The 12,137-nt window shown below is 48.4% G+C and overlaps 1 protein-coding gene across 1 annotated transcript; it reads right to left on the bottom strand.

The window, feature by feature from the left end:
* Nucleotides 1-2,025: 2,025 nt before the first annotated feature.
* On the bottom strand, nucleotides 2,026-10,340 carry LRRN4 (leucine rich repeat neuronal 4). Its single transcript, XM_050315450.1, has 5 exons — nucleotides 10,227-10,340; nucleotides 8,117-8,852; nucleotides 6,743-6,947; nucleotides 6,053-6,190; nucleotides 2,026-4,963 (listed from the first exon to the last, which is right to left on the bottom strand). Exons 2-5 carry the CDS (start codon nucleotides 8,802-8,804, stop codon nucleotides 3,289-3,291), a joined length of 2,706 nt encoding a protein of 901 aa, XP_050171407.1. The 5' UTR covers nucleotides 8,805-8,852; nucleotides 10,227-10,340; the 3' UTR covers nucleotides 2,026-3,288.
* Between the last annotated feature and the right edge of the window lie 1,797 nt (nucleotides 10,341-12,137).

The raw sequence follows: 12,137 nt of genomic DNA, 5'->3' as shown, positions 1-12,137 counted from the left end.
GGAATATTAATTATATGTTTTTAATGGGTTGGCTTTATATAGCTTTTGAAATTGTTGAGAGGTGTGTGGTTACCCCAGTTGTGCTGGCAAAGGTTGGTGTGTTTGAAGCTGGAGGTACAAACAGAGTTTGCTGTTGAGTGCAAATGGGAAGTGGAGGAGGAACAACCAGGTGGAGCAAAGCTGGGAGTTTCCTAACGTGGCTTTGTGTGTGGATGGGAAGGTTTCTGTTCAGCCCCTTGGTTGTTCTCACTGCTCCAGTCCCCAACAGCACTGAGAGCTCATTCCACTGCTTGGAATATTGGGAATACTGGAAATATCCAAACTGGTTATGAGTTTTGTTTACAAGGACAGGTCTGGGTTTTGAGGTCGGGAGTGGGGATGACATTTTTTTTTTCTGCAGTTATACTTGGATTTTGTAGAAACCATAAAATGGACTTCAAGATAACTTTGCTGTATTCATTAAAATATTGCTTGTTGTGGTTTGGTTTCTAATTCAGTGGATGCAGCTACAATAAGATACCTAGAGGAGATAAAGTGGTGATTGAGTTTTTCTAGAGGTTTACATCCTTTTTAAGAACTAACAGTAGCAGTGCTTCCAAAGAAAGGTTTTATACTTGAATACTTATTTTGAAAATGTTGTGACTTACTCAAATGAGAGTTGCTCTCTTGAATAATTGTCATTTTGCATGTTCTTGGGCTGCAGCAGCTTTTTACAAGACACGGGAGTTCTGGGTGGGAATACAGGAAGGACTTCTTTTATCCAAGCTGGAATTTTTCAAGTACAGCAGAATAAAGCCATTTGCTTGTGTAACTTTATAAATTATTTCAGTGTCTATATAACACAACCAAGTAAGACTTGTTGTAGCTTAGCACAAATATCAGGAAAGAGTGAAGAGAAATCAGTTGTGACAAACCCACATCTCACAGTGGGAAAGGTTCAAGAGACTGAAGGTGGTGTGAGGTTGCACTTCCAGGTGGTGCCAGGTTGGAGTGTGCCCTTAAAAGCACACTTAAAAGCTCGTTAGCCCTTAAAAAGGCAACCCATCTACGTCCTAAGGACCTCGCTGCCACCATCCAAGCTCGCTTGGCCCCTGCAGATGAACCTTAGGATTAAAGGGTGGGCTCAGTTCCACGCACACTGTGTCTCACCTAAAAAATCCAATGCGCAGGCTGGAAGGTGTAAAGACCTTCCCTGGATCTTCGCTCGCGAAGACTGGCCGTTATGTTGATTATAAGCTGCAGTGTGGTAAAGGGTAATTAGATGTGTCCTCTCAAATTTCATTTTAAACAACGTCCTCTTACTTTGGACTAACTCACAGTTAAGCTGGAACAATCTTTATTTTCAGTTGTGGTATCTATTTTTTTTGTCCTCTCTTAGGGCTAATCTTCAAGACAATATAAATTGCTATTCAGAAATCTCCTATTTTGCTCCACTTTGTTTCTGTTTCTTGTAAACCAAAATACCCCCGCCAAGGTCTCTGTACTGTACAAACACAAGGGAATATATGATCTCTGCCCCAGTTCAGGAAAATGAGTCTTTGACTCATTTGCTCACTTCAGATGAAATAATGACTATCATCTGTGCCTGCTCACTAACCCTTCCAGAAAATGCAGGAAAAATCAGACCAGAAATAAATATGAAAACTCAAGTCCAAACAAAGAAAGGTCCGAACTACCAGAGTGTGAAAATAAGAGATTTTCCAAGTGAAAGGTGACTCCATCCTTCTCTGTTTGCATTTCCCTTCTGTTGCGAGTTTGAGTCACAGGGCTCAACCAAGCTCAGGAGACACACACAGCAGGAACCTGTATCTGTTCAGGGACAGCATCATTCCCAGTGCCACAAACTCCCATGAAAGGGCTGCCCCCACAGTGGTGAGCATGGCACAACCACCTTCTGCACAGGCAAAACGAAAGCGCTTAAGACACAAGAGATCACAAATTTACCATCACAAAAACATTTCTTTACTAAACGCTGAAAGTTTCTTCCAAAACAACAAAACGAGTTGATTTCTCGGGCTAAACATTGTAGATGGTAAAGACTTTAACCAAGAACCAGAACTCAGCTCTGTAGCTTTTATTGCTGTTAATACTGGAAGCATCAAAACAGAGCAGAACAGAGAGTCTCTTGCACTGTACAGCACCTTCTCCTCGGAGGTCTGGGGGACCTTACACAGTGTCTGTACAGCAGCAGGAACAGGAGCTGCTGGAACATAAAGCCCTGGGGAAGTATTTGGCTGGCACAACTGCCTCCCCTTCCACAAACACCTCTCTAAATTTTAATGGCTAGCTCAAAGCTGGGATTGTCAGCGTCTCGTACTATCATTGTAGCAGAAAGTAGCACCCAAAAATTAATCTGAAAGGTGTCTGCAGAACTCTCTGCTGCCAGTGGATGGGATTTAATTTTTTTCAAGTCTCAGCAACACACACATTAAATTGTTTCATTGCTCATCCTTTTGCCTCTACGAGGTAAATCAGGTGCTAAACCTGTGGATGGGATAGATTATTGGGATGGAACAACCACCTCTGTTTAAAATCCATTGAGAAGCAAATGTTACCATGCTCCCCTTACCACTTGTGGGGTCACTGCTGTGCTGCAGCAAACCCCCCCTGCCTGGGAACTGCTTGTGGGAGCTCTTGGGAGACTCCAACATCACACAAAGACACGACAAAACAATGATCCCTGCCCCAAGGATCCTGCACGGTCCTTTTTTACATGTAATCTTTGTTTCTTTTTCCTGAACTGAAGTGAGGCTGAGCAGCTTCAGCCTCTGGAGTTGCTTCATGGAGTTAGAGCTGCACAGCACCTTGTCACTGAGCCCACTCACTCCTTCCAGTAACACTCTCTTTTTGGATCATTACCTTTAAAAAACCTGAATCCCCAACTTCCCCCCTGTGAATAAAAGCAGAGTGTGTCATGCTCAGCCAGATGCACCTTGGATCATGGCTCTCAGCTGTGTCCATGAGATACTGGAGGCAGACAGCTGGCCAGGCAGCCTCTCACTGTGTGGAATTCATGCTACTCTATTGGTAGGTGATTATAAAAACAGCTTTTCAAGGTTAGTGTCCAGCTTTGCTGCTGCTTAGCACATGAACCAGAGTCCAGTGACTTTTTTCTGGTCGATACCTTATTAGTTCTAATTTGTTGGTTGTTTGCTCTCCCTTAGAAACAGAAGGGTTACAAAATCTGGGGGTTTGTAATTTTGTTGAAGGACACTTTGAGAGTCTCCCAAAAACATACCAAGGTGATAGAGACAATGAGCTCTGAGTGTGCAGAACAATAACCCAGAGCTAATTGCTGGTTTGTATTTTTAGTGGATAATCGAAGGCTGGGTTCTTGTAGGAGACCAAGTGTGTACCATACTGCTCACTGTGAGGCTTCTTACATGCCCTGCACAGACATGCAGACAAAACAATCGTGGTAATGAGAAAGAATCCACTTGCTGCAGACAGAGCAACAAAGACAGACTTGTAGCTGGGTTTTGTTTTAAAGCTGGTGCACGAATTACCTGGAAATTCCTGACCTGTTATCTGGCTTGACCCGGCTTTGTTCGAAGCTGTCACGCAAATGTTGTAAGTGGTGTACGGTGACAGATTATACAGAGTGTACTGCCTGGCCGTGGGATAAATATTATCCATGACAAACTGCCTGTCCTCGTTGCCTTGGGCAAGAAGCACCAGCTCATAGGTGTGAACAACCGAATTTGGGGCGCACCAGTGAATCAGGGCAGAGCTGTCAGTGACTTCAGTCACCTCGCTGAGCCTCGGCGGGTCTGGAACTTCGTCTTCCATCGACGTGCCCGGGCACAAACACTGGGACACGCTCTGGAGTTCACTGCACGGCTTCTGGAGGTGCCTGCAGGGGTTGTAGTCGCAGGAGATGTGTCCCACTTGCACTGGGGTTTCCTTGGGCTGTTCGTCATAGTCGTAGTAATCCACATAGTGTGCTGGAGCCCTTGTGGGGGCAGGCTCTGAGCCAGCATTGCTCCTGGACGAGTTCAGCTGCGGGGGACTCGGCTGGGGGGTGCTCTGTGGGGTACCCTCCCCACCAGGGCTGGCAGACGAGTGAATAGAACGGTCAGTGGTGTGGGGGGTTCCTGTTCCTCCAGTAGAATAACGACTGGTGGTCTGGCTGGATGGACCTTCCTGGGGAAATGTTGTGTCGGTTGTTCTGAGCTCTCCCTTTGGCTGCTCTGTTCCTGTTTGACTCGTGGAGCCAAACTGAGCAAAGAGCTCTTTGAGGAAAACTGGGAAGGAGGTTACGGATGCAAAGGAAGGGAGACTGCTTGTAAATTCGGAAACTGCCTCCTCCTGGTGGGAGGAGCTGTTGGCCATTGTTAGCACCAGTTCTGTTGGGGGCAGTGCCGTGCTCATTGCATCCCTCTGGATCAGGGAGCTGGTAGAAGTGTCTTTGGTCAGCACTGGATGGGCTGTTGTGCTCATTGCATCCCTCTGGTTTAGGGAGCTGGTGTAAGCACCTCTGGTTAGTGTTGGGCTGGCTGTGGTGCTCATTAAATCTCCCTGGATCAGGGAGCTGATAGAAGTGTCTTCAGTGAACACTGAGTTGGCTGTAGCACTCATTAAATCCCCGTGGATCAGGGAGCTGGTAGAGGTGTCTTTGGTGAGCACTGGGCTGGCTGTAGCACTCATTAAATCCCCCTGGAACAGGGAGCTGGTGTACATGTCTCTAGAGAGCACTGGGTTAGCTGTGGTGCTCATTAAATCCCCCTGGATCAGGGAGCTGGTGTAAGTGTCTCTGGAGAGCAGAGCCCAGTCTGTTGTTACCGTAGCAGTGGCATCGTAACTGGTAAAGTTGAGAGCATCTTGATCGGGAGAGGCTGTGTTTGAATGGGGCACTGTGACATTGCTGGTCCCAGACTGGCACTTATTGTAGAGCTCCTGCAGTGGAACAAGTGTTGGAGGTCTGCCCCCATCTTCCTGGGATGTGCAGAAAGTCTCCCCAGCCCTGCAGAGGGGACAAGACAGAACAGTCAAGATCCATAAGAACACTGCAGGCTCCTTAGGCTGCTTGGATTGCAATTGGCAACCTGCTGTCAAAATCAGTCTTTATATTAGAGGACAAACCTAGACCAAAGTTAAGTTGACTTAATGATAGTCCTGTGTTTGGCAGATGGCTCTCCACAGCACTAGCTGAGGGATTCAGCTGACTGGGGTTCTGGTTTTGTAAGGTGCAGGAATATCTTTCGCCTGAGAGGAAACCTCCTTTGGTACAAGGACTGTGAACCTTATCAAGAGTTCAAGGCAACTTGTCCTAAAGGGTCAGACTGTAACACCACACTAAGAGGGGAACAATGCAGAGAGATGTAACAGGATCCCCGGGATCCTGAAACCAGCTGGTTTAGGCAGCTGGAGGTGAGATGACTCGGGATGCGCTTTTAAATGACTAAGAGTTCTTTCTTTACTCAGACATCGAAGTTTTGGTAAAGAATGCAACTGCTAAGCCCATCCTGATGACAAACTATCTAATTTTAACACTCTACTTCCCTACTGTCTCAGAGATTTGATGACAAATCTACTTGGTGGTCTTTCAAAACCAAGGGAGATCATTTATATGCAAAGCACTTCTTTTAACTACAGCTTGTTGTAATTAGTCAGTAGAACTGTAGGAGAGCCTGAAAACAATAGGTGAGAAATGGTGCTGTTTGCAAGGGGTTTTATTGCCTGCCTGTGCTCAGTTTTGGGAATGACAGGGTAAGGAGGGAATAACTTGCTAAATATCTTGCAGAGTCTTCCAGTTGCTGCATCCAGTGCTGGCCCACCAAGCCAGCTCATTTTTTATCTCCAGCTAACAGAGAAATGTGGCCTAAAGTAGAAAGAAAATATTATTCTCACCTTAAAGTAGAATCCACACCTAATAATACTTTATTCTTTGTCCCTGAAGGAGACCTTATTTTGCATTTTTACCTCTTATGGAAGGGAAGAACACACAAGGAATTTGAATAACTGAGGTGGTGTGGAATGTCTTCTCCCCAAAAAACTTACACATTGAGGCTGTTTCTGAGGAGCCTTATTTTATCTCCTTGAACTCACTTACTTTTGGAGCACAACTCTTTTGGGCTTGGAGAGCAGCCAGGAGAGCTGGCAGTCACAGAACAGAGGGTTTCCAGACAGGTTGATGGTGATCCTATCTGATGAGTTGGTGTCCCAGGGATTAAAGGAACTGAGGTTACAGCTGCAAGATGACAAATGCAAAAATTAGCAAAGGCTGAGTTATCTTCCAGGGGCTGGAGTGTGCTCAGTATGCAGGGTGTGTAAGGCACAAAGCAATATTCCCAGTTCCCTTGGCAGTAGCCAGTTACTAAAATTGCCATCCCGCCTCTTCCGTGCTCAGAAGATGCTCTCTTTTGTCTTTATAGTGAGGGATGGAATCTAATGTGATTGTTTGCTTTAAATGAGTTTATTTTCCTTAAACTGGTTCCTAGAACACAGCCAGTGCTCTCATGTTTGTTTTCTAATGTGCTTATAACCGGGGCCTATATTACAGAAATCTTGCTAGGTGCTATTTTGATAAATCACTTTCAGACTTGTCTTTCTCTTTAGTATTTCAGGTGTGTGACACACCAAGAGGTGTTACCTCTAGGATAAGGACTAAACCATTGCTTTTACTAATTCTAAACAAGGAACTGCATTAACCTCTCACACTGAAAGTGGGACGGACAGGATTGTTGTCTGCTTCCAAGATGCAGATTTAACGGGAGGAAGAACAAAACAGAAACCAACTCACTTCTCAAAGGAGAGATGGCTCAGGTGAGGAGCACTGTCAAACATCTCTGTCTTCACAAAACCCAGGGAAGGGGAGTCCTGGCAGTGCAGCTCTTGGAGACCGGGCATGGACTTGACAAAGTCAGTGTGGAGGCTTCTTAAACGTGGCATCTTTGTCAGGTGAAGGGATCTGAGGCTGGACAAGTCTCTGGTCCACTCTGGTTGAACTGAAGCAGAAAAATATTTACACCTGTTGCCTAAACAGAGCATTCCTGTGGGTTTCTGCCTAGAAATAGGGTTAGAATTCCTAGGTATGAAGTATCTCTGTCATCCTCTGCAGCTGCTCTCTTTGGGAAAGGAATAGAGCAAAAATCAGTACAGCAATGCATAAACACCCATGCAGCTGTAAGTTTGTAGTATGTATGATTTTTAATTTGTAAAACAGGGCAGAGAAAAAGAAGGGAAGATAGAAGGGCAATAAAGCTGGTGAGAGATATGGAATAGCTTTCTTGTTAGGTGAGATTAAATGAACAGGGCTTCTCTGCTCAGGGAAGTGGTGGAAATTGGAGATGTCTCCAAAGCATCTACTGATGCAAGAAAGGCAAATAACTCCTCATTTCTCCTAGCACAGGAAAAACAGCCAAGAGGCATGAAAGTGAAAGAATGAGTCTGGGACAAAAGGTCCTCTCCATCCCATGACTGAATTGAGTAACTCACTGCTCACAGGAGGGATTAGGCAAATGAATGGAGGAAGTGTGGTGGTGTATCAGTAAATGGGAGCTGCAGTGACACCTCTGGCTTGAGGAGCCCCCAGGGCACGGGCTCTGCCCCAGGATGAGGGCAGCTGGGCAAGGCAGGGAACATCTGTGTGACTCAGCACCTCAGTTAGAAACTGGGGCTGGCAAGAGGAGAAAACTATCCTGTAAACTGCTCAGGGCAGGGATTGACTCCCTGTGTGGAAGTGTTTGGCTGTGGCTGACACAGAAAGCCTCTGTCTGTGATCCTTCATTGCAGAGGTACAAAGCAGAATAGCTGTGGGGACAAAGAAAGATTTCAACAGCCTGTCTGGAAAGAGAAATTAATTTCCTCCTCTGTGTCCCTAAACTAATCCCAGGGCTGACAGTGGGATGACTGTCAGTAGCAGACAGTGGAATTAGATGGAGGTGGGTGACTACACTGGGACAAACAACCCTGTCTCGTGGTGTCTGCCCTTCCTGTGGTCTGTGTGACAGTGCCGTGCACTCTTGGACCAGCTGTTTGCAGCTTCCAGTGTGGGGCGTTCCCCCTCCACCCCGGGCTGGGCCAGGATGGGAGCCATCACCCCATCATCCAGCAAGGCTCCTGCCACCTTAGCCTGACCAAACCCCTGTTTACAGTGGGAAATCCAGAAACTTACTTTTCTCAAGAAAAGTCCCGCTCAGATCAAGCACATTGATGGAGTTTCCAGGCCTGTCCGTGGCCTCCCTGGGAGCTGTGCTGATGGCAAAAGCAGATTCCCTAATTCCTCTGCTGTCCTCCTGCCCCAGCAGCGTCGCAGAGAGGTTCAACACCTGCAGCTGAGGGGAGCAGGAAAAAGCCAGCGGCTGGATTTCCAGCAGCGGATTTCCAGCCAAGGACAACCACCTCAGGCTGGGCAGGGCAGAGCTGTGGCAGGATGGCACAGATGACAGCTTGTTAAAGCTCAGGTCCAGCTTGAGGAGGCTGCTGAGGGCTTCAGGTCCCCACGAGACTGCCCAGAGGTGGTTGTGCCTCAGCGAGAGGACGCGCAGCCGTGGCAGGTTCGCCACCTCCGAGCCGTTCAGCTCTTCCAAGAGGTTGTTGCTGAGATCCAGGGTCTCCAGGGCCTCCGGCAGGCAGATGGGGAAAGCTGTCAGGCTGCTGTTGGTCAGCTGCAGGGTGATCCACGTCCTGTTCTTCCGATGCTCACAGGACATGCTGGTGAGGTTAACATTCTCCCAAGGGTCTTCCTGAGCCAGCTGGAAAAAGGTGGTGACATCCCTGGATGCTGCAGGCTCTGCTCTGCTCACCGGGCCAGATGTTGTGCTCCCCACTAGCAGAGAGAGGATGAGCAAGCCTGGAAACATCCTTCTCCGAAGTGACTTTCGATCAATTTCCAAAGATCTGTTTGGGTTCTGTTTCAGGATGGGGGAAAACAAAACATCAACATTAAGAGCTAAATTAAAATCCCTCCAGGCAACTACAAGCTCTTTAAAACTGAAACATTTTTTAAGTCTTTTCCTTTTACATCCAGACAGTGATAAGTGATAATTATTAGTTCTTCGGTAATTAAGCCTAAGTAAACATGAACCCTTGGGGACAGAAGTATCACACAGGCCTAGTCTAAGTGTGCCTACGGTTTTTCATGCAGGAAGCAACCAAGCTGTATCCCACAGCAGTACCCTCAGTGCAGCAGGTTGTCCTGCTGCAGTGTCCAGCTTGGGCAGCCCGGTGGGAAGTTTTCCAACGGGGTGATGCCCAAGCAACAGGGCATGTGTGCCCGTGGCAAGGGATTGTTCTCTGTGAGGCTGCCTGTGCAAAGCAAGTGTGTGGATCCAAGGGCTGGGGAGGGTTGTCAGACTTTGAAGGACAGGAGCCCAAACTGGGCTGAGTTGCAATGGAGTGGGCAGGTAAAAGTGCCTTTCCTGTGTTAGGAAGGGCTTTTCTTCCCTTAGCAGAAGTTGGAACAGCAAAGCCTCGGGGCTTGCTGGGCTCTGCCGGGGCAGTGCTACCCCATTCTGAGTGACAGCCACGTGGGGACCCTGCAGGTACTTTGGTGCTCCCGAGCAGCCGGCAGTGCTGACAGATTGCACAGCCCAGCTGCTGGGAAAAGGATGTGCTGGAAATGAAAATCCTGAGTATGCTCCTGGACCACAGCCCCAAAGGCCTGGGCGCCAAGAAACATTCAGTGTTCCAGTTCCCTCTGTGCTTCCTCCTCCTCCCGCCCCAGCTTTGTCTTTGTCATTTAAAAAAGAACCGAAAAGTCCTAAATGACTTGTGAAAGGCCCCGAAGGCCCCGCAGGTAATCTGTGTCACTGGAGAAAATTAAGCCCAGCCCTAAACTAGTGTTTTTCTTACTGAGCTGTCTTTTGCGCTGCCAGGCATCATTCCTCATCCAAAAACATATTACAGAGGGAGGTGACCGAAGCCTCACGTAGTATGAAATATCTCACTTATTCCAAACTTCAATAGCTACTTGCTGTTCCCTGAATGGTGCCAGGTGTTGCCCAGACTGTTATCCTTTGCTGCCATCCCAGGTCTGAAGGAGGGACAAGCAAAATAGTATATCCTGAACCACCCAAATAGGGTGTTTTGGTTGCCTGTGTCCTTTTTGTTAGACGGAACCATGATAGAGCCAAGCAGCCTCAGGGCTTCCCGACCAGCGGAGCCGCTGGATCCCGTGCTCCGCAGCACATGGCAGGGAGAGGATGGGAGGAATCGGACCGCTGGATTCCAATCTTGGATTTAATCTTAGTCCCTGCCTCTAAACCGCATCCGCTTGCACGTACCTGTCCCAAAGCCCCGCTGCCTCGTGTCTCCGCTCCGAGCGGCTCCGACTGCCCGGCCTTGGTTTTATACACTTGGGTGACTCAGCCGAGAGCGTGAAATGCCTCTTTTCTGTTCCCAGCCTTCCCTGCTCGCGGCTCTGCCCACAAGCTCAGGCGAGGTTTGTTCCAGGCTCGCTCCCCCGCATCCAGCTTTCCCCTCGCCTAGAGAGGGGGCGGCTCCAGGCAGCTTTCCCTGCTCCTTTGGCCCTGGCGGGAGATGGGTGGGAGGGCTCTTATTTCCCAACACTCAGGCAGGGCTGCTCCTGTCCGTCTTTGTCTGAGAGGCGGGGGGGTGAAGGGAAAAAGATCGGTGTCAGTAGTCCCAACTCTCACGTCTCCCCCTGCCAGGGGGGGAGGGAGGGGAATTGTTGTGGCCCTTTGTTGGCAGGTCAGGGTGATGTAAAGCTGAGGCTCTGTCTGCTGACACGGGCTTTGCTCTCTCTCTAGGCGCCAATAAAGGGCTTCAAGTGTTTAAAGTTCTCTCTAAGACTCTTGCTCCTGGGAGTAAATCTCAGAAATGTTCACGCAGGACAAATGACTTTTCTAAGGAGGCCCTTAGGGAATGTCAGAAGTGAAACCCTCACCTGCTCCTCCCGCAGAGAGGAATTCTCTGTGCCGATGGAGAGGGTGGGCGGCATCTCAGGCCGCCTGGAACAGCCTTGGGAGGCCTCTCCCGGTCCTGCTGGGTGAGGGTTGTGTTCCCTGCTCTGCATCTGTGCTCCACATGGCTTGGGAGAATTCCTTTCCCGTTACTTATCTCGTCTTTTGCTGGAAAAGTGGGATTGACAATGTGAACCATCTCCCACCAAGGGACCTGCCCTGAGCTGGGTCTTTCAGCATTCCCACAATTCAGATAATAATTAGGCTGATGGAGAGCTGAGAATAAAGTCAGTATCCCAGAAAGGGATGAATTGATAGAGATTGTTCCAAAGTGAAAGCAAAAGGGTGGTCTTTCCGTTGCTACAGTAGGACAATTAATTATTAAAATTTCCAAGGAGAACAGTAGTCAGTGCTTTCCCTTTATCAGGACAACGAAGCAGATCCCTGACATGAAGGCAGCACGGCCCCGCTTTGGTGCTAAAGTGCAGATAAAGGTCTTGCCCCAAAACCTTGAGTCTGGCTGTGCACATGTACTCAGAGCTTATCTATGGACAGTGTGGTTCATTATCTGCGTGGGGAGAGAGCCTTGAAAAACACCAGAACATCCCCAGAGCGAGATAGGGCCTTTCAGGAGGACTCCCTGGAGCCACTGCCCTTCCCTTGGAGAGATGTACATATTGTTCCCCCGTGGAATGGCTCCAGGGCAGGACAAATAGTTTCCTAAACGAGGGGCTAATCCCATATTAACCCTGGTGGAGCAGACCGGGAGCAGGGCCCTGCAGGCCCGGCACGTGCACCATGGCAGGTACCTCAGGGATCTGCTCTGCTGGGGTTCAAAGGGCACAGTGGGGCAGCTGAAAACAATCTGAAGAATTTGCTATAGGAGGACGAAAGTGCAACTCCTGCCTTCCCTCTGGCTTCCCAGACCTGCTGCACAGCTCCTCTTTGGGAAGCTGGAACGCAAGGAGGTGGCCTGGCTTTGCCCTGGGCCGTGAAGTGCCTGTGTTGTGTTTGCTACCTTTAGTTCGGTATTCACAGACAATGAATTTTCAGTAGTTATAACCCAGGGTTATTGGTTATCTTATTTTAACATCTTAAAAAAAAACCCTCCAGGAAACCTGGTGAGCCAAAACCTGCCTTAACTTTAACCAGTTCAACCTTACTGGGTTTATTTTGTCAGACTGGGAAAGCAGCCGCTTGTTTCGGTGAAGGTGGAAGGGAGGTGGAGGCTTTGTTTGCCCAGAGGCTCTTGATTTTGAGTGATACAGAGAA

Source organism: Myiozetetes cayanensis, unplaced genomic scaffold (genome assembly GCF_022539395.1).
Source record: "Myiozetetes cayanensis isolate MyiCay16 unplaced genomic scaffold, myiCay2020 scf2-11, whole genome shotgun sequence".
NCBI lineage: Eukaryota > Metazoa > Chordata > Aves > Passeriformes > Tyrannidae > Myiozetetes > Myiozetetes cayanensis.
This window is presented reverse-complemented; position numbering and strand designations above follow the sequence as displayed.